Source organism: Thecamonas trahens (genome assembly GCF_000142905.1).
Source record: "Thecamonas trahens ATCC 50062 unplaced genomic scaffold supercont1.63, whole genome shotgun sequence".
NCBI lineage: Eukaryota > Apusomonadida > Apusomonadidae > Thecamonas > Thecamonas trahens.
This window is the reverse complement of record NW_013657617.1, coordinates 185,294-205,260: the sequence shown is the minus strand read 5'-3', so window position 1 is coordinate 205,260 and position 19,967 is coordinate 185,294. Positions and strand designations below refer to the sequence as shown.

At 62.9% G+C, this 19,967-nt stretch overlaps 5 protein-coding genes across 5 annotated transcripts; 2 read left to right on the top strand and 3 right to left on the bottom strand.

The window, feature by feature from the left end:
- Positions 1-2,701: 2,701 nt before the first annotated feature.
- AMSG_10743 (uncharacterized protein) lies at positions 2,702-7,019 on the bottom strand (the record flags this gene model as incomplete). The annotated part of the gene is made up of 3 exons (XM_013897862.1): positions 2,702-3,904; positions 3,943-5,929; positions 5,956-7,019. 3 exons carry the CDS (start codon positions 7,017-7,019, stop codon positions 2,702-2,704), a joined length of 4,254 nt encoding a protein of 1,417 aa, XP_013753316.1.
- A 2,356-nt stretch (positions 7,020-9,375) lies between these two features.
- Positions 9,376-10,983, bottom strand: AMSG_10741 (kelch repeat protein). The gene is made up of 2 exons (XM_013897861.1): positions 10,876-10,983; positions 9,376-10,603 (listed from the first exon to the last, which is right to left on the bottom strand). The coding sequence occupies exons 1-2, from the start codon at positions 10,974-10,976 to the stop codon at positions 9,595-9,597; spliced, it is 1,110 nt and encodes a 369-aa protein (XP_013753315.1). The 5' UTR covers positions 10,977-10,983; the 3' UTR covers positions 9,376-9,594.
- A 267-nt stretch (positions 10,984-11,250) lies between these two features.
- On the top strand, positions 11,251-14,494 carry AMSG_12383 (uncharacterized protein; the record flags this gene model as incomplete). The annotated part of the gene is made up of 2 exons (XM_013897868.1): positions 11,251-12,834; positions 13,264-14,494. 2 exons carry the CDS (start codon positions 11,251-11,253, stop codon positions 14,449-14,451), a joined length of 2,772 nt encoding a protein of 923 aa, XP_013753322.1. The 3' UTR covers positions 14,452-14,494.
- AMSG_10738 (uncharacterized protein) lies at positions 14,419-15,600 on the bottom strand. The gene is made up of 2 exons (XM_013897860.1): positions 15,544-15,600; positions 14,419-15,383 (listed from the first exon to the last, which is right to left on the bottom strand). The coding sequence occupies exons 1-2, from the start codon at positions 15,578-15,580 to the stop codon at positions 14,485-14,487; spliced, it is 936 nt and encodes a 311-aa protein (XP_013753314.1). The 5' UTR covers positions 15,581-15,600; the 3' UTR covers positions 14,419-14,484.
- A 552-nt stretch (positions 15,601-16,152) lies between these two features.
- AMSG_10737 (YeeE/YedE family protein) lies at positions 16,153-17,610 on the top strand (the record flags this gene model as incomplete). Its single annotated transcript, XM_013897859.1, has 2 exons — positions 16,153-16,740; positions 16,848-17,610. 2 exons carry the CDS (start codon positions 16,153-16,155, stop codon positions 17,457-17,459), a joined length of 1,200 nt encoding a protein of 399 aa, XP_013753313.1. The 3' UTR covers positions 17,460-17,610.
- Positions 17,611-19,967: the final 2,357 nt, after the last annotated feature.

Genomic DNA, 19,967 nt, shown 5'->3' with positions numbered 1-19,967 from the left:
TAGAGATAGCCACAGCAATAGCAATGACTACCAGTTTGCTTTCCAACCCACTCCTCCCCTCCCTCCTCCGGCCTTGCCCATCACAGCCCCCGCCGGCCTGCTCATCGCCAGCCGCCCCTGCCGCCGTCCACCGAGCCAGACGACGAAGCCAGTGAGCTGGCCAGGACGAGGAAGATCAAGAGAGGGCAAGTGCAAACGATATCCAATGCAGTGGCGGGCTAGAGTGTAGTGGTCTGCCACCTCTTCCAATCCCAAGCCCTCGTCTCCATCGACGTCCATCTCAATCGAATCCCGTCCGTCCTCCTCGCCCCTGCCGCCCAAGCCCCTCCACCCTCATTGCCCACACTCACACCCACCCATCATCCTCATCCAACTCGCCCACATCAATGCTCAAGCTCAATCTTCATACCCACCATCCTTCCGCCCGCCACGCCATCCACGTCATGACCCCCTCATCCCCCCCTACCATACTCATTACCACCGATCACCACAAACGACCACCCCCACCCCCTACTCCACCACCATCACTTTTATTGCAGCCACAACCACCACCCACATGTCCTGGCCATACCCATCACCACCCCATCGCGCGCTCGGCTTCCTCTTCCTCCTCATCGTCGTCCTCTCCCCGCTCTACCTCACCCGCATCCTCTTCCCCGACTCCGACACCGTCATCCCTTAACCATCCCATGGCAGACTGCCTATTCACCAACCAACAGCAATCTCGAGCCATCCATCCCCGACCCAGCTCCCTCAGCTGTCCCCGCCTCGCCGACCACCAGCCGCCAGCCGCCGCCCGCTCGCCCGATCAGCCCACCTTCATCACCACCTAGCTCCCACCCACTACCAGCTACACAACCCGCGACCACACCCAAGGTTTTCACTCGCCATGCACTAGCACCAGTATTAATACCGTCGTCATCGACACCCATCTTCATCGGTTCATTTCCGCGTCGGCTTGTTTGGCCTAGGCGGTTGAGCACGTCCTCGACCGCCCGACCCCGCACACGCCCCCACCACACTCATTGCAAGATATGCCCAATCTGATTTCACTACTACCCTATTACATACATACACTACCCCCTTGCACAATCTCCAATCCACAGCTGCAGTATTCCAGAATCCGAGTTTCGCCGGCTCAGGACCAAGTTGTTGGCCTGGTGTCCCTTCGAAGGTGCTGACCCCCCTGCCGCGGGCCCATCTCCGACCCCCACTCCCCACCATCACCACCCACAACCACCACACCCACACCACACATACTCACCACCCCTGCAAACATAGCCACCCACTCCCTGCCCGCCGATACGCACATCAGCCGACGCCAACCCGTCAACAGCATCACTGCCGACCGCCGGCTGCTCGCCGCCGACCGCCGCCCGCCGCCGACCAACCACTGCCGGCACCACCAAGAGCAAGCTAGCCATCGACAGGGCATTGGAGACGATGCAGAGAGATAGCCACATCAATGGCAATGCCTACCAGTGCGCCCTCCAACCCATTCCTCCCCTCCATCCTCCGGCCTTGCCCATCACAGCCCCCGCCGGCCTGCCCATCGCCAGCCGCCCCTGCTGCCGATCACCGAGCCAGACGACGAGTCCTATGGACTGGCCAAGACGAGGAAGAACAAGAGAGGGGAAGTGCAAGCGATAGGTAATGCAGTGGCCGGCTAAAGTGCAGTTGGCTGCTTCCCCCGCCATCTCAAGCCATCGTCTCCATCGACGTCCATCAATCAAATCCCGTCGGCCCTCCTCGCCCATGCCGCCCAAGCCCCTCCACCCTCATTGCTTATACCCCACACACACCCATCAGTCTCATCATACTCACCTTCATCAATGCTCAAGCCCAATCGCCATACCCAGCACCCCTCCGCCGCCACGCCTCCCACATCACGACCCCCCTCATCCCCCCTACCATACTCATCACGCCCCATCACCACAAACGACCACCCCACCCCTACCCGACCACCATGTCTTCCATCCCAGCCACAACTCCTATCCCCATGCTATGGCCATCCTCACCACCATCCCATCGCGCACTCGGCTTCCTCTTCCTCCTCGTCCTCATCCTCTCCCCGCTCCAACTCACCCTCATCCTCATCCCCGACCTCGACACTCACACCCCTCAACCATCACATGTCATTCTGCTCATCCTTCAACCAACAGCAATCTCGAGCCACCTAGCCGCGACCCAGCCCCCTCAGCTACCCCTGCCTTGCCGACCACCAGCCGTCAGCCGCCGCCCGCTCGCCAAATCAGCCGACCTTCATCACCACCTAGCTCTTTCCCACCACCAGCTACACAACCCGCGACCACACTTCCGGTTATTATTCATCTCACACTAGCACCAGTACAAATATCGCCGTCATCGACACCCATCGTCCTCGGCTCATTTCCGCGTAGACTTGTTTTGCCTAGGTGGTTGAGCACGTCCTCGACCGCTCCACCCCGCACACGTCCCCCACCATCCCCATTATCAGCTATACCCAATCTGATTTCACTACTACCCAACGACATGCACACACTGACTTTTGCACATGATCGTATCCACAGACTCACTTTCCGGAATCCTAGTTCCGCCGGCTGAGGCCCAAGTTGTTGACCTGGTCTCGTCTTCATGCCGCTGAGACCCTCCTAAGCGCGTTTATGGCTAGCGTCACGACGACGCCCCGGCGGCACGTGGAAAGGTTGCACTGCCAGAAAAACTATGAGCGATCGGACACTACAGCAACAGAGCGACGGCCTGAGCGGCCGTACGCGGTACTCGACGCGCGGCGGGTGGCACCGCGTGAGGCCGGGAGGGTGCGGTCGGCTGTTTGGACCGAACATGATGCGAGTGAGGACGAGGATGCCGAGTATGAAGACGACGATGATTGGTCGGGAAGCGGCTGCGGCGAATCGGAAAAAGGCGACGTGGAGCTGGCCCCACTCCACTCTACAAGCTCGAAAGTTGTAGAAGGCGAGTCGGGCTTGTGTCTCGCGTCGGCTTCAGCCACGGCGCGGAACGAGTGACGACGGGACCAGGCGAGTTCGCGGAGCGCGACGTGGAGAATGAGAACAAACGAGACAACTATGACAGCCATGCCGAGGACGGCAAAGGTGGCGTACGAGCCGTCGTCAGGAAAGTCGTTTGCCCAAAACGCAGCGCCGATGCTGAGGATGATGAGAAGGGCTACGTTGAGGCGCGTCTCGAGCACGTTATAGACGTCGGCGACAAACGGCGCGTACTTGAGCTGGACAGCGGCAAAGACTGAAAAGACACCGACGAGTGTTGTCATCAGCCATACGACGATGCGCGAGAAGAACATGACCGCCATCACAATTGCCAGCCGCTTGAATAGAAGAAGCACCTCAAACTGGTAGAATACGGGCTTGTAGAGGCGGTACAGTAGCCCGTAACGAGCTCGCACGTCCGGACTGGCGAGGCGATGTCGCGCACGGTACAGCGAGAGCGCCATGAATGCAGGCAGGCCCACGACGTACACGAAAACGGCCACGAGCGCCCACGGAAGCAGCGCCAGCCACTGCGGCGTAAAGCACTTGAAGCCGAGGTCGGCGTCGAGCACATAGTCGCCTGTCGGCAGCCGCGAGCAGTCAAAGAGCTGGAGTGCGGCGTGCGAGGACGCGATGTAGAGAACCGGACCTGCCGAGAACACCACGCGCTCGACCACAAGGCCCACCGACGGCACGCGCGATGTGCAGAGCTTGAGTAGCGGCGCCACCAATGCTGTGAGCACGATCAGGGCACCGGGTGCCACAACCGTAAACTTGTACGTTGTGGTGAACGAGAGGAGCACGCACTCGCCGCCGACGTAAGCGAGCGAAAAGTTGAGCATTGCCAGCGACTCGAGCGTCTCGCGCATGGGCGTGGGCCACACCAACGCCGTCTGTGCCACCACTGCGAGAACCTGGGCAAAAGAAGACCGGTAGAGAAGGCGCGCGGCACCCGCGACCGCGCCCACGCCTCCTCGCTTCCGACCACCACCGCAGGTGCCATCGACGACGACGCCGCCAAGACGGCGCCGACGACAGCAGCTATCACGCCCACAAACGCGATCGTGATGAAGATCCAAAACATCGTTACCATTCCGTCCGTACACTTGGCACACGCTCCGTTCGAGTGTGTGTAGTAGCCGGAGGCGCACGCCGTGCACATGAACCCCGTGGCGCCCGGGAAGCAGTTGGAGTCACCGGCGCACGACGAGGGCCTCGGGCACGCCTCGATCTGGACAACGCGACCTGTCGTGTTGCTGATGTCGATCCACCCCGGAAGCGAGCGCGGACGGGCTAGCCCGCCGTCGCACGCCGCCCCGATCGGGCACGGGATACATGTGGTATCGGCTGCTAGCGTCGGCGAGTACGTCCCGGGCACGCAATAGCAGGTCGGCGGTGTCGAGGCCTGTGACTCAGGTGCTTCGCCACGCACTGTGTTTGCCGGACAGGCCGGAAAGAGGAGACACGACTCGGTACCGTCAAACGAACCATCGGTGTACGTACCTTTGGCGCACGGCGAGCATCCGAATGGCTCGATCGACGCCGGACCAAAGCCAGCTGCGCAGGGTGCGAGGACGACGTCGAATGAGGTCGAGAGCGGCCCGTGCGTCGCAAACATGAACGGCGCCGCAAGCGCCGTCACCACGCCAGCCCGCATCCGGTGCACATGGCCCAAGCACGAGGCGTTGAACGCCGAGACAGTGATGGCCAGCGGTGTCCCGCTCGCGCCCACGATCGAATCGGTAATGCGCCGCGCTATAACGGCAGCGCACTCAGCCGGCGCCAGCGTGTCGATGTCCACGCCGACGAGCGTCGAGGGGAGTGTGTACGGGAGGCCAAACACGCTCTCCACCCGTACGACCACTTTCAGGCTGCCGCCAGCCATGATGGACGTCGCGGCATCATCCACAACCGCGACCGCAGGCGGCGACCAGCCGGACGCGAGCACACCTGTCACGCCCGTGCCCTTCACCCAACCCGGCACAGGCGCGACGCCGGACGCGGGAATGCAAATAAACACCGGTGGCTCGGATGCGTCCCACGTCCCGCTCACGGAAGCGTCCAGCGTGACGACCGCCGAGCAGGCAAAGAAAAGATCGCCGAATGTGGCCGCGTGGTCGTTGCCCACACGCGTAGCGGCATCAATGATGAGACCTGGGCTGTGGGATGCGGCAGCAAGAGAGGCGGCCGCCGCAGATGGCTCGGGCGTGAGATCGGCGGCGTCGGATGAGCCTGACACAAGAATCGTGTCCACATACACGGCGGCCGCGCCGCCAAAGTTGGCGCGCCCACCCACCATCTCGCAATCATGCAGTCGTGCGACCGCGCCGCGCTCGTTGCTTGCCACCACCACGGCGACGTGACCGCCCGCCCCCGCAGGCGAGGCGTTGCCATCAAACAGCGTCCGATACGTGTCGAACGTCGGTGTCCCGGGCACGCCAAGTTGAGGTGCGAGACAGACGGCCCCGCCAGACGCGGATGCCGTGTTGCGCGCAAACGTCGAGTCGGTGACAGTGAGTTTGGAGGGGCCCGAGACAAGGACGGCGCCGCCGCACACTGTGCTTGAGAGGAGATCAGTGCCAGCAAAGGTCAGCTGGGTCGTCGAGTCTGCGATCGAGACATTGTGCAAGTGCATGGAGCCGGCTGAGGCGACCAGCAGCCCCGGCTGTGGGACAGCGGCAAAGGAGGAAGACATGCGAAGAAGATCGATGCCCTCTAGCCGGAGAGCCGCCGTGGCGACCGCCGAGAAGAGAACGCCGGTGTGGCCGCAGTCAATCGTCGCCCTAGCGCCCCTGCCGTACCCGGGGTCGGTCGTGACCACAAGTGGGGCGCCCCTCGGCAGGATGGGCGTCGCCACGTGCGTCGACGGACAACCCGTGTACGTGATGTTGGCAAGCTCGAGCGGCTTGATGTCGTCGACGCCGCCGAGGCAATCGCCGCTGTAATGCACGACACGGACGAGCACGCCGGGTCAACGCATGTCGTGCGGAAGACCCCTTCTCGGTTCTCCATCACCCCGATCGAGTCGCTGCTTCCTCCGCCCGGGTCGCCGGTAAACACGAGATCGAGGTCGCCGTCCAAGTCGAGATCCACAGTGTGCATGTGCCGAAGAACCGCCCACGACATGACGAGTTCCGGGTCGGCGAACGTGCCGTTCCCGTGGTTGCGGTAGAGGTGGACACCGCCCGAGCCAGAACTGAAGCGCTGGAGGATGTCGAGGTCGCCGTCGAGATCGATGTCGGCGTACGTTCCGTATTGATACTCGACAGCTTTGAACGGCTCGCCGTAGGTAAACCCTCCTGCGCCGTCGTTAAAGGCCACGACGTGCATGAATGCTATGTCAGGGAGGCCGTCGCCGTTGAAATCCGGTGGCTGCTGACCACGGGCCCCGGTCACCCTGCCATCGCGAAGCGTGTCTAGATAAACAGACGTGGCGATCGGGCTTGCTGTGAACGACGTGTTGCTGCCGTCGTTGTACAAGATGTTCCACGTTGCCCCGGGCAATGCTGGGGCCACCACGTCGACAAATCCGTCACCATTGTAATCTGCAGCAGAGACGCCGTAGTACGGTTGCCTCTGCGAAAACACCGTCTCAGTGAACAAGCCCGTCCCGTCGTTCATGAGCAGAATCCATCCCCATGGCGCTCCGGAAATGGAGACCATCACGTCCATCACTCCGTCGCCGTTCATGTCATACACCGTGATGCCCTGGAACTGGGGAGCAGTCGTGACCGAGATATCGACGGGCGCAGCGTATGTGACGGCAGGAGCAGGAAGATGAACCAACAGTTTGATCGGAATGCTCCGCGTCCCGACAACCAGATCTTCCAAGCCGTCGTTGTTAAAGTCGCCCACCGCAACCGAGCCCAGCTTGTTGTTCACCCAGTACAGCTCCACGCCCGGACCAAACTCCATGTTGCCCAGGTTGGGCCAATACAGCAAGCGACCGGCATAGTGCGCCACAGCCACCACATCTGGCAAGCCGTCCAAGTTGACGTCTGTCGTCACAGGCGGCTGCACGAGCTGCATGGCGCCCGGCGGTGGAGTCAAGAGTCGCAGGTGCGGGTCAGCCGCGAAGGATGACGTCCAACACGGACGCTCACCTACCGCCCTGCCCACCGCCCCAGCGAGCACCACCCACACCAAAACCCATATGATGCGGTTGCAGCACGTACGGGAGACTTTGTCCATGTCCATGGCAGTGTGTGCGGGCGGAAGGGGAGGGTGGGTTACTTGGAGAGGTGGCTGGCTGACGAGAGAACCCCTCTGACAGGCAGAGTCAAACCACACTGACAATAAAACGGAATGCAAACGTATGATGAGCCGGCTCCGTCACGACCGCCATCTTTGCACGGCGTGCGCAACCATGACACCCGCACGAGCAAAGTCACCCCTCTCACACAGTGCCCCTCCCTCACCCACCCACCCCTTTACCTTCTAAGACACCGTCTCACGGCTTCTTCCGGGAACTACCCCACACACACACACGTCTCTGCTCCAAAGCCCCGCACTCCCACTACGCTCACAAACGTTGCAAAGGTCGGGCCCGTTCTTTTTCCAACACGGACGCTCACCTACCGCCCTGCCCACCGCCCCAGCGAGCACCACCCACACCAAAACCCATATGATGCGGTTGCAGCACGTGCGGGAGACTTTGTCCATGTCCATGGCAGTGTGTGCGAGCGGAAGGGGAGGGAGGATTACTTGAAGAGGTGGCTGGCTGACGAGAGAACCCCTCTGACAGGCAGAGTCAAACCACACTGACAATAAAACGGAATGCAAACGTATGATGAGCCGGCTCCGTCACGACCGCCATCTTTGCACGGCGTGCGCAACCATGACCATGACACCGGCACGAGCAAAGTCACCCCTCTCACACAGTGCCCCTCCCTCACCCACCTACCCCTTTACCTTCTAAGACACCGTCTCACGGCTTCTTCCGGGAACTACCCCACACACACACACGTCTCTGCGCCTGAGCCCGCCGCAGTACCAAAGCCCCGCACTCCCACTACGCTCACAAACGTTGCAAAGGTGGGGCCCATTTTTTTTTTGGTTCGCTATGTCACCCCGCCCCCCTTCTGACGAAGCCGGGCCGCACGTCCCCATGAGCCACTGGGAGCGCTGGCGCCCTGTCTACACGCTTGTTGGCTCTGAGAGCTTGGCCTTCCTTCTCCCCATCATTGTCACCATTATTCTCTCTCTCCTTGTCCGCTCGGCCTTTGATCGCGTTGTCGACGAGGCCAAGGACGACCTCGGCTCAAACGTTGCCGAAGTCGTCTCGCGCCTTGTCGAGGACTTTGTCGCATCAATCTTTACCTTTAAGAACACTGTCCAGCAGGCGGTTGCCCTCGGATGGTTCTCCGGCGACACTACTGAATCAGGCTCGCGCGAGTGGTCGTCGATGATCTCCATGCCGTTCCACACGATGTCCGAGTCGATGGCCCTCTACCAGGTCCTCCCGGGCCCGTCGCGCAAGGTCATCAAGCTCATTTCCGACGACAGCGGCGCCACCCTCGGCCTTGAGGAACGTATTTACGTCAATGCCTCGTACCAGTACCGCCGCAAGGCGCTGATGGATGTCGCCTCCCCACCGCTGACCATCTCATTTGGCGACGACACCGTCAAGTCGTATGACCCATGGGAGAAGTCGTGGTACAAGACCGCTGTTGCCGCTGAGGATCAGGTCTGGAATGGCCCTGTCCTCTCTGCCACCGCCGAGACCCGCGACGAGCAGATCATCGAGCTTCTCTTCCGCGCCCAATGGCCTGCAGGCACCGCACACGCCGGCGAGTATTCGGCCTTCAAGTACAAGATGCGCCTAAAGGCCGTCTCGCGCATCCTCAAGCGCCTGCAGAACCGTCTGACGCGTGACTCGATTGTCGTTGTCGCCAAGAACGACGGCAAGGTCCTCGGCCTCATGTGGTTTGGCGTCGAGTCGCCCATCGCGTTTTCCTCCGCCACCCTTGGCAACGCTACCGACGGCTCTGCTGCCGACATCGACTTCAAGACCATTTCCCAGTTCCCGTACCCGCTCTCGCTCATCGCCGACTCGTTTGTTGCCGGCCTCAACTTTGAGACGCGCACGCTCCAGCTCGACGACGACTACCTGGTCTTCGCCCAGCGCTTCAATGCCGGCCTCCTCGACTGGAATGTCATCGCCGTCGTCAACGAGAAGAACATCATTCCGGGCCTCAACAAGTTTATGTCCATGCTCCAAGCAGTGCTCATCGTCTCGGTCGTCGTCTACACCTTCCGTGGCTGTGTCTCGGCCGTCATTGTCGGCTTCCGCATTCGCTCGCTCATTCACACCAATCAGGTCATTCCCAGCTCGCGCGTTGTCTCGATGACCAACCTGGCGTCCAAGCGTGGCCTCCACAACCCGCCGAACCCGGCCATTGCTCTCTCGGGCTCGCCGCACTCTTTCGGCAGCTTCGCTGTCGGCTCGGACGCCGCAATGGACTCGTCGCTCTCCGACGGTTCGCCGGACCCGCACAACCGCGACCAGGCCATGCTCTCGCACATGACCGTCGCCTCGCCCAATGGTTCCAGTGCTGCCCTCGTCTAATTGCGCTCGTGGTCTCTTCCCTGTACCTTCATTCTCCTATAACACCACCATCATCACCGCTGCCGCCGCAAGGCCTGCCACTGCCACTACGGTCGTGTGCGCCGCTCGTACCGCTGACGAGCTCGCTCCAGTCACCTCCAGGGTCTCCACCGTCGCCAGTGAGTCGTACGAGTCGCTCGCTACCTTGAGCTCGCCCTGCCCGCCAAGCACGTAGATCGACGAGCCGTACGCCGCCGCCGCGAACCGGAACCGCTCGTCGGGAATCGGCGTGTCGAGCTCCCACGAGTCGGTGCTCGGGGTGTAGACCTCGACCTCGACGATCGGATACGAGTACTTGCTGCAGTTGGTTGTCGCGTTCTTCTTCTCGCCGCCCATCACAAACAGCTTGCCGCCCACCGCCACAAACGCCTTGTCGCCGCGCCCATGTGCCAGCGCCGCCCGCGCCCGCCACGTGTTGGTCGTCGGGTTGTACTCGTCGAGTGCCCCAACCGGCGCGCAAAAGTCGGTTCCCGAGAAGCCGCCAAACACGTACCCACGTCCGTCGAGCTCTGCACATCCGAGATCGCCGCGCGACGACGGCATGTCGGTCGCGCTCGCCCACGAGTCGGTCGCAGCGTCGTACGTTGCCACGCTCGCGAGCGTCTCGTACGCCGCCGTATACCCGCCAACCACGTACGCTTTTCCGCCGCTCACAAACGAGCAATGGTCCGATCGCGGCGACGGCAGCGCTGCCGCCAGCGTGCTCCAGCTCCAGCTCGCCACATCGTCCGCTGAAGCGTCGAGCACGTCGACCGCCGTCACCAGGTTGTCACTCACATCGCGCCCGCCAAACACATACACCTTCGATCCAAGTGTCACCGACGAGCCGCGGTACCGCTCGCGCGGCGCAGCCGGGCCGTAGCTCCAGCTATCCGTCGCCGTCGCCAGCACCTGGACCTGCGCCGTAACATTGGTGCATCCACAAAAGCTCCCCGAGCATGTCTGGCCACCGGAGCACCCGCCCACCACAACAATCCGGGACCCGATCACCGACGCCGAATGGTCACTGCGCCCAACCCAGCCCAGCCCAGTCCAGCAGCCCAGTCCAGCCCAGTCCATCACACCCGCCCATTACGCCCATTGCACCCGCCCATCGCCCCGACCATGAGTATGCCGCGGGGGCGTGCGCCACGTCAAATGGATGTCGGTGGTGGAGCAAGTGCCATCCCTCCTCCCGCTCCACCCCCCCTCCCTCCCTCCCCATCCCACCCTCTGCAACACGCACACAGCTAGCAGCGCCCTATCAACACACAGCCACACATGCTTCATACCACATACCTCACTGCAAGGAGCATCGAGTTCTTGGTAGTCCATGTATCCATGGCTACCACCGAGTACACCACCGCCGTGAGGCAGAGCAAAGCAATCGTGACACGCATCGAACGTTCGAAAGGGGAGGAGTGAGCCTTGTCCTCGTCACTGCCAGAGCCATCATCGCCATTGCCCTCTCTCTCCCCCTTTCTCCCTCTCTCTTTGTCGGCCAAAGACCACGCATCCGCAACAGGCAACTCGCCGACTGACCGTCACCCTCCCCCGCCCACCCACACACACACACACACACACACACACACACACACACCTCTACCACCCCTGCCATCATCCTCCATGGCCTCGGCAACTGTTCTGGTCGTCGGGTGTGGCCGCCTCGGGCCCATGGTGGCTGCCGAGCTCGCTCGGTTCGACGTCGACGTCATGTGCTTCGACGCGGCTCAGTCAGCGCTCGCCAGCACATGCTCGCGAATCCGGACCACGCTGGAGGAGACGGTGGCGTACCATCTGCTAACCGAAGACGACATTCCGCGCATCATGAGCCACGTCCATATCGCGCCGGACGGCGCGTCGCTCGCCTCGCTCGCCAATTTGCTCCCGCAGCTCCAGTTTGTCATCGAGGCCGTGTCGGAGGACGCCGAGATCAAGACCCGCGTGCTCGGCGAGGCCGACAGGGTCTTTGACAAGAGCGTCATCATTGCAAGCAACACCCTATCGGTCAACATTGACACCGTGGCAGCGAGCCTGACGTCTGCGCCCGAGCGCCTGCTCGTCTGCCGCTTCCTCGCGCCGGTCCTCTTTATCCCGCGTGCCGAGCTCGCTCCGTCGAATCTCACCTCACACAAAACATACCGCACAACCCAGACGTGGCTGGAGAAGATGGACAAGCTGCCGTTTCTCCGCCGTATTGGCTACCGCATCCTCTCCATGGACGATGTCGCCCGCTACCACACCGAGCACCGCGAGAACCACGGGCTCATCGCGCCCGACACCGATCCGCGGCTGCGACTCGACTCGGCGACCTCGCACCCGTCCGATGCCGATGCCGACGCCACCGCAACTGAGACTGCCATCGCCGTCAACATTACGCCGCAGGCCGGGCCCCGCAACGCCTGGCCGTATCTTGGCGACTTTGGCCCGTACTCGGTCCGCATGTCCGCGTTCAACTCGGGCGAGCTGCACCCGATTCCGGTCGCGACACCGTCCGGCGCCGGCGGCACCCTTGCCTTTGCTACACACTCTACCACCGTTACCATCGATTCCAAGCTAACCGTCATCGAGTGGCCTGCCTTGCATGTGTGCTCCAACTTGGCGTCCGGCTCGTTCGCCACGGTCTACTCGGCCGTATACCTCGGACTGCCGGTTGCCCTCAAACTTCTCGAGCCGCAAGAGACCGACTCGATTGCCCGGGTCGAAAACTACGTCGAGGAAGCCGACATCCTCTCGCGGCTCCGCCATCCCAACATCTGCCTCATCATCGGCGTGACCGCGTCTACGTCCACCACCCCGCGTCTCGGCCTCGTCATGGAGCTGCTTGCCGGCGGCTCGCTCGCTCACCAGCTCAAGCTCCGCCAGGGCCCTCCACCTGTCCTGCTCGACCCTGTCGACGTTTGGCTCATCATCCGCGACATTACCCGCGGCCTCGTCTATCTCCACGCCCGCGAAATCGCCCACCGCGATCTCAAGCCTGCCAACATTCTTGTCGATCCGCGGGGCATGGTCAAACTGACCGACTTTGGCGTCTCCGGCGCCGGAAATTCACTGCAACGCGGCTGGACGCCACGGTATGCTGCGCCCGAGGTCCACATCGGCGCTCCTGCCGACTACTCGGCAGACATCTACTCGCTCGGCCTCATCGCTGCCGAAGTCGCCACCCTCAACAAGCCGCCCATCCGCTCCGACAACGCCTACTGTCTTCCTGAACCTGTCGGCCTCACCGAAGATCTCAACAAGCTGTACAATGACTGTGTCGTCGTCACCTCCTCCAATGATCGTCCAAAAGCCGCCAAAGTGCTCTCCGCTGCAGACTCGGCCCTCGCTGCCCTACTTCCCTCTCCGGCCACCGCCCACTTTACCAACCTTGGCCACGACGTCTTTGTCGACATTGTCTCGTCTGCCGACACCCGCCCTGACATCGGCCCGTCGTCCTCATCACCACTCCCCATCCATCCATCAACACCATAAACCGCTGCCCGCCCGCATCTCCCCGCCCGCCGCCACGTGGTAGCGCGACTCGAGCCCGTTCCGGAACCGAATCCAAACAGCTCTTCGCCTCGCCTCCCTCCTCCCTCTCTCCCCCCACCACACACACACATCTACACATACACACATACACACCTCCCCCTGATGGCCCTCCTCCGCCGTGGTGTGTACTCGATGGTGTGGGGCGCGCTCCAGGTCCCGCTCGCCACGCCGCTCGCCCGGGTCTTTATCAAGCCGCGGACGCCTGCATTTGACCGCATTGCCGCCCGCGATGCCGGCCACGCCAACGACAGTCCGGCGTGGCAGGGCATGGCGGCCGAGATGGCCACCGGCCTTGCCGACGATCTGGTTGAGGAGCTGCCGTCGAGTGGGTGGGCCTTTGATCCGGACGCGGCCTGCTGGACGCCTGCGCCGCCGAACGCGCCTCCCTCGGCCGCCGAGCCCGATGCTGATCCTACGACGCTGCGCTCGCTCACGTTGCTCACCTACAACGTGCTCATCCAAAACTATGACGATGTAGTGCCGGGCGTGACCCGGGCAGACGCTCGCTGGTCCGCCATCGTCGCTTACCTCGCCGAGGTCGACGCCGACATCGTCTCGCTCAACGAGATCACGCCGGCGTTCCTGGACTTGCTCGGCGCCGACGAGTTTGTGCGGAGCAAGTATGTGATGAGCGAGGTCTCGGCATCGTGTGTAGGCGAAGACTGCGAGGCTCCCATCGAGACCACTATCGAGCCGCACGGCGTTGTGGTCCTCGTCGCCCGCCGCCTGGCGCTCGTCTCGCTGCACGCAGTGCGAAGCCGGCTACTGACCCGCAAGCCATCGCGAGTGGCCGAATCGTCCAGTCGCGCCTCGATTGTTGCTCGCATTGCGCTTGCAAGCGGCAAGTCCGTTGCAGTTGTTGGCACCCACCTCCAGGCCCGCGCCCCAAACTACGTCCCGCGCCGCCAGCAGCTGCGCGACCTGTACCGATTCCTGGACATTTCTGGTGACGCTGCACCGAGCTCCGAGGCAGGGCGCACGCTTGCTGTCGACCAGGCTGTCATTCTCGGCGACTTTAATCTGCACCAGGAGGCCGAGTCGGCCATGATCGAGGCGCCGTACGTCGACGTGTGGCCGCTGCTCCGGCCGGATGCGTCGCCGGAGGACGGCTACACATGGGACGGGCGGACAAACACTGTCATTGCCGCCATGTGGTGCAAGTGCGATACCCGCCGCATGCGCCTAGACCGGGTCATTGTCTCGCAGGGTGCGTCCGACCCGCTGCGTCCGGCCTCTATCGAGGTTGTCGCCAAGAGCCAGCTGCCGTCGGCCTCGTACTTTGACCCGGGTCTTCACATGTCTGATCACTATGGACTCGCTGCCACCTTTACCCTTGTCTAGGCCTGCCGCTGCTACATGACTCCAATAACAAAGCTACGACGAGGCCCCGCCGAGCATGCCCATGACCGCCGCCAGCGACTCGCTGTCACCGGCGCCGGCGTCGACCGAGGCCTGGATTGAGTCGGGCAGCGCGCCGTACTTGTCGTGAAGCTGAGTGAGAAGCTCGAGGACCTTGGACGCCGGCGACGGGTCGGCCTCGAACGCAGCGTCGATGGCCATAAAGACCTGGTGCTGGCCCTCGAACCGCGCCCGGTCTTCTGCCGAGAGCGCGAGACCCTCAGCCGAAGCGAGGAACGGAGGATAGAGGTTGCCGACCTCGCGGATCGGCTCCTGCAAAAGGTCCTTGTGGATGAGCGGCTTGAGGAGGGCGTCGAGCATCGACGCCAGACCCTCGTCACCAGCGAGCGACTCCCACGCCTCCTTGGCCTCGCCGCCCTCGCCGGCCATCATCTTCTCCAGATCCGGCATGAGCTCGTTCATCTCCTTGGCCATCTTCTCCAGCTCGGGCATCTGCTCCATCAAGCCCTTGAACTCCTCGCTCAGATCCATACCCTCCAGCTCCTTTGCCCGCGCCGCATCCGCCGCAGCCGCAGCCTGTGCATCCGCTCCAGACATGGCGCCCACCGTCGCCTGTGCCATCGACTCGACCGCTGCCCGCAACGCCTCATCCGCCCCATCCGCTACCGCGCCCGTGTCCGGCCCAGCTCCCCCCAGCATCGCGTCCAGCACCGAGTCAAGCACCGCGTCCATATCCTTACCAGCACCCGCCGCACCCGCCGCACCCTCCGCACCTGCGCCTTGCCCAGCGCCCGCACCCTCAGCCTCGCCCTTTCCCTTGCCATCCCCATCGCCATCGCCATCACCATCACCGTCGCCGGCGCCAATGCCAACGCCCTCCCCAGGTGCAAACAGCTCCAGATCGTCCAGTGCATCTGCACACACACACACACACACATACATACATACATACATACATACACCCGGCCCATGCCACAAGCGCATCCACCTCGGTGAGCCATTCCTCCCCCCCTCCCCTCCACCCCCCCACCCCTACCCACACCCCCACCACACACACACACATTCCACACATACTCTCCAGGAGCGAGTCCAGGTCAGGGTTCGGGTCCATGGTGCCACCTGCCGTCAAGCTGCTGGCAAGCCAAGTGGCCTCGGTCTCGGCAGGAAGCCTTGGCCCTCTCACCGACCGCCGACTGGCCGCCCGCTTCCTCCTCCCGGACGCACTCTCCACACTTCCTTTTCCCATCCCTTCTACACCCCCATGGATGACAGCCCCAGCAGCCAGCCACGACATGTCCATGATCTCTTGGCCTCTCATCCCATGCATCGATCTGAAGCTTGTCGCTACCGCTCAGATCAGCCCTTCTCTCATCCAGTCTCCCCCCCATCCCCTCCTTTCAATTTCACTGATCACATCGCTGATGACAGGCAGCACGCACCCCCCCCCACCCCCACCCCCAGGGCCATCCCCACCATCCCCCCACTACCCCCACATACACACACACATACATACACATACATACACCAAACACACCCATCGCTTGCCCGTCATGATGGTGGCCACTCACTCTGTCTCTTCCTCTCTCTTCGCCTCATTAGCATCTAAAATTCACATGGCCACCCCCACCCCCACTCCCACCCCCCACACACACTCACACCCATTCCACTCCACCAACTCCCCACATGAAAGACATCGCTCCCCCGCTTGCTGACCCCACCACTAGCCCGACTCAACAGCCTTCAGATTCGCCGACGCGTGTCAACGAGGCCGCCAAGTCAACGGCGTCGAGCAACGGCTGCAACGCCCAGGACGCCACATGGTCCTGGCTTATTGCCTTTGCCGTTTCTCTCCTCGCGGGCTTTGCCTTTGGCTTTGCCATGCAAAAGTCATGGGCGTTTGATCCGTTTATCGTCCGCCGCCAGTTTGCCTTTGCCAATTGGATCATGATCAAGGTCTTTGCTGCTGCCGGCGCATCGACGGCCTTTGTCCTCGTCGCTGTCTCGTACCTCGCTCCAACCGCCTTTGCTGCCGTCATGGACGGTGCGTACACCAATGATCGCGGGATGGTCTCGGCCTTTGTCGGCGGCGCTCTCATTGGTGTTGGTGGCTTTGTCATCGCTGGCTCCTGCCCGGGCACCGTCTTTTCCCAGCTCGGCGCCGGCGTCCTCACCTCGCCGCTCACCTTTGCTGGTGCCATCGTCGGCACGCTTGTCTACGGCCTCGTCCACCCTTATCTCACCGGCGAAGCCCGCACCGCCAAGGCCTCCATCGTCGACGCCGCCAGCGCGGCCGAGGACGGCCAGTCCGCTGACGCAGCTCCGGCCAAGCCGCTCAACCTGCTCACCTATGGCCAGCTCACCCCGCCACGCTCGACAAGTACTTTGGCGTGCCGTATCCCGCCATCGCCGCCTCGCTCGGCACCATCTTCCTTCTCCTTGTCATTGTCCTCGAAATTGTCGTTCCGGCCAACAACGACCTTCCGGCCGGCACCACTGTCGAGCACGACTGGGTCCTCGCCAAGCGCGCTTGGCCGGCGTGGGCCTCCGGCCTCGTTCTTGGTTCGATCCAGATCCCGCTCATCCTCGTCCTCCACAAGACGCTTGGCACCTCGACTGCGCTTGTCGCCTTCATCTCCACCTTTCTCTCCCTCCTTCCTGCCGCCGCCCTCGACAAGCCCTCGCTCGCCTACTTCAAGGGCAAGCACATCGGGCGTCGCCCGGGCTACACCCTCATCTTTGCCCTCGCCGCCGTCATCGGCTCGCTCTCCTCGGCCTACTTTGGCGACTCGTTTGCTGAGCTGCACGGCGTCCACCCGGCCGGCGCCTTCTTTGGCGGCGCGCTCATGCTCTTTGGCGCCCGGCTCGGCGGCGGCTGCACCTCAGGCCATGGCATCTCGGGCACTGCCAAGCTCCAGTGGGCCTCGTTTGCCTCGTTTGCAGGCATGTTTGGCTGCGCCGTCCCGCTCGGCCTCCTCTGGGAGTACGCATAGGTCTACCAGAGCAGTGCGCTGTTTGTTGCTATCCTGCACCTCTACTCTTATCAAACGAAAGCAAGTGTGATTGACTACGACGACGACTCTTCGTCCGAGCCCGAGTCCGAGCCCGAAGCAGAGGCCGAGCCGGAGGCCGAGGCCGAGCCGGAGGCCGAGCCAGAGCCCGAGGCCGAGGCCGAGGTCGAGCCAGAGCCCGACGACGACGACGACGACGAGCCAGCGGCATCAGCCGCGTTCTGGACCGCACCGACGAGGCCAGCCGCAAACTGCTCCGGCTTCATGGCCTTGTGGCCAAGGAGGGCCGGCAGGTCCGACTTCTTGTTGTTCAGCACCGACGAGCCGTCGTTGATGGCGTCAAAGAGCTCAAGAACGCCGTCAACCTGCCACTCGGGCATGCCCATGCCCATGAACGACTCCTTGGCGTCGTCGTTGGAGACCTGGACGTGCTCGACCGAAGTGCCGATGGCCTTGCCGAAGATCTTGGCGAGCTTGGCCTCGGTCACCTGCGCACCGGTCAGCTCGTACGTCTGTCCCACGTGCTCCGCAGGGCGGAGCAGGATGTTGGCCACGGCCTCGCCGACGTCGGCCACAGCCACTGGCGTGTACTTGGCCTTGGACTTGAGCGGCGAGTACATCTTGCCCTCCTTGGCAAGGCTCGCAACATGCCCAAAGTTGTTCTCCAGGAACAGCGGAAGCCGCACAATGGTGTACGGCACGCCGGCCTCCTTGGTCGCCTCCTCGATCGGCGCAAACTGGTCACCAAAGACCGTGCCGTCAGCCTCGGCCGTCGAGACCGAGAGCACGACAAGGTGCCCGACCTTGGCCTTGACCGCAGCCTTGATCGCCTTCTTCGCCAGCTTGGTCCGCTTCTTGTGTCCGGGCACAACTACAAACACCGCATCGGCGCCCTTGAACAGCTTCTTGGTCGAGATGACCTCGCCCATGTCGGCCTCGTCGACCTCGACGTTGTCGGCCTCAAGCGCCTGCGCCGCCTCCGACTCGGGATCGCGCACGCCGGCAACAATCTCGGTCTTGCCATCGGCCGCAGCCACAAGCGCCTTGACCGTCGCGCTGCCAACAGAGCCCGAGGCTCCGATGATGGCCACACGCTTCGACTTCTTGCCACCCTTGGCCTCCTTCTCCTTCTTGGCCTTCTTCTCCTTCTTGGCCTTCTTCTCCTTCTTGGCCTTCTTCTCCTTCTTGGCCTTGCCCGCCTTGCCCGCCTTGCCAGCCTTGCCAGCCTTGGCCGCCTTCTTGCCCTTGCCCTTGCCCTTGCTCTTGTTGCTGCCAGAGCCAGACGCCGAGCCCGAGGCCGACGCAGCCGACGACGCCACAGACGAAGCAACCGACGAGTCCGCCGACGAGTCCATAGACGAGCTCTTCGCTGCCTTCTTGCTCTTGCTAGCCTTCTTTGCCATCTTTCTTCTCTGAATATTCAGTGATGTGTACCTCCTCTTCTCTCTCGGGCCCTCTCACAACGGCTACTGTGAGCCGCATCCGCGACCCGCCAAGCCATTTTCCCCGCATCCAGTACGTTGCATCGGTCGCTTCCGTTGACCATTCACGCGCGTACAAAATTTGGCCTGGCCACTCTCTTGCCCACTTTGTCCACTTCTCCTCTCCCCCCCCCTCCCATCTCTGCCGGAAAAAAATTGTCTCTGTACTCTCCCCCCACCCCCCCACCCCTCTATCTCCCCAATGGACGACTCGCGCGCTCGGCTCTTTGCCCGGCTCGACAACCGCGCAGCGGCGCGTGCCGAGGCAGCAGCGTCGTCACGGGCAGAAGCAGCGGCAGAGGCTAACCCGGAGGAGGACGTAGCTGCGTTTGAAGTCGAGCTTGCCACAGCCTCTGCTGCTGCCGAGGCCGCTGTCGCCGCCGCAGAGGCTGCCCCGCTCGACCACCTCGCCCTCGCCGCCGCCGTCTCGGCCCTCAACACCGTCGTCGAAGTCGTGACTAACGCCGCAGGCTTTGCCCCTGTCGCGCTCATCGGCGCCGGTCAGGCAGCTGCCAAGGCTCTCGACGATCGCATCGCGACCATCCGTGCCGCAGCCGCAGACTCGACCGTCTTCTCGTTCTCGTCCCGCCGGAAGAAGGCCAAGGGGAAGAGGAAGAAGAAGAAGAAAGAGAAGGCCCAGGTCGACCCACCGGGCGCTGCCGAGAGCCTTGCATGTGCCGATCGCGCTGGGCTGGACGATGCTCGCGACGAAGTCGCGGCCTTTGGCTCGGCGGCGGCGCCCGATGCCTCGGCCCCGTTCACCTACGTCAACCTCACCGCTGGCGACTCACCGCTGGTCATCGAGGCCTCGGACGAGCTGGCGAGCTCCGAGGTGACCATTGCCGACTCGGCCGGTGTTGCTGTCACCCTTCACGGCCCGCTTCGTGCCCTGTTTCTCACCCGGCTCACGGACGTCACTGTCACCGTCGTCGGCGCGCCGGGCGTCGCCTCCTCGGTCCACGTCAACGCCTGCACCCGCTGCACCTTTGTGCTCACCACGGCTCAGCTC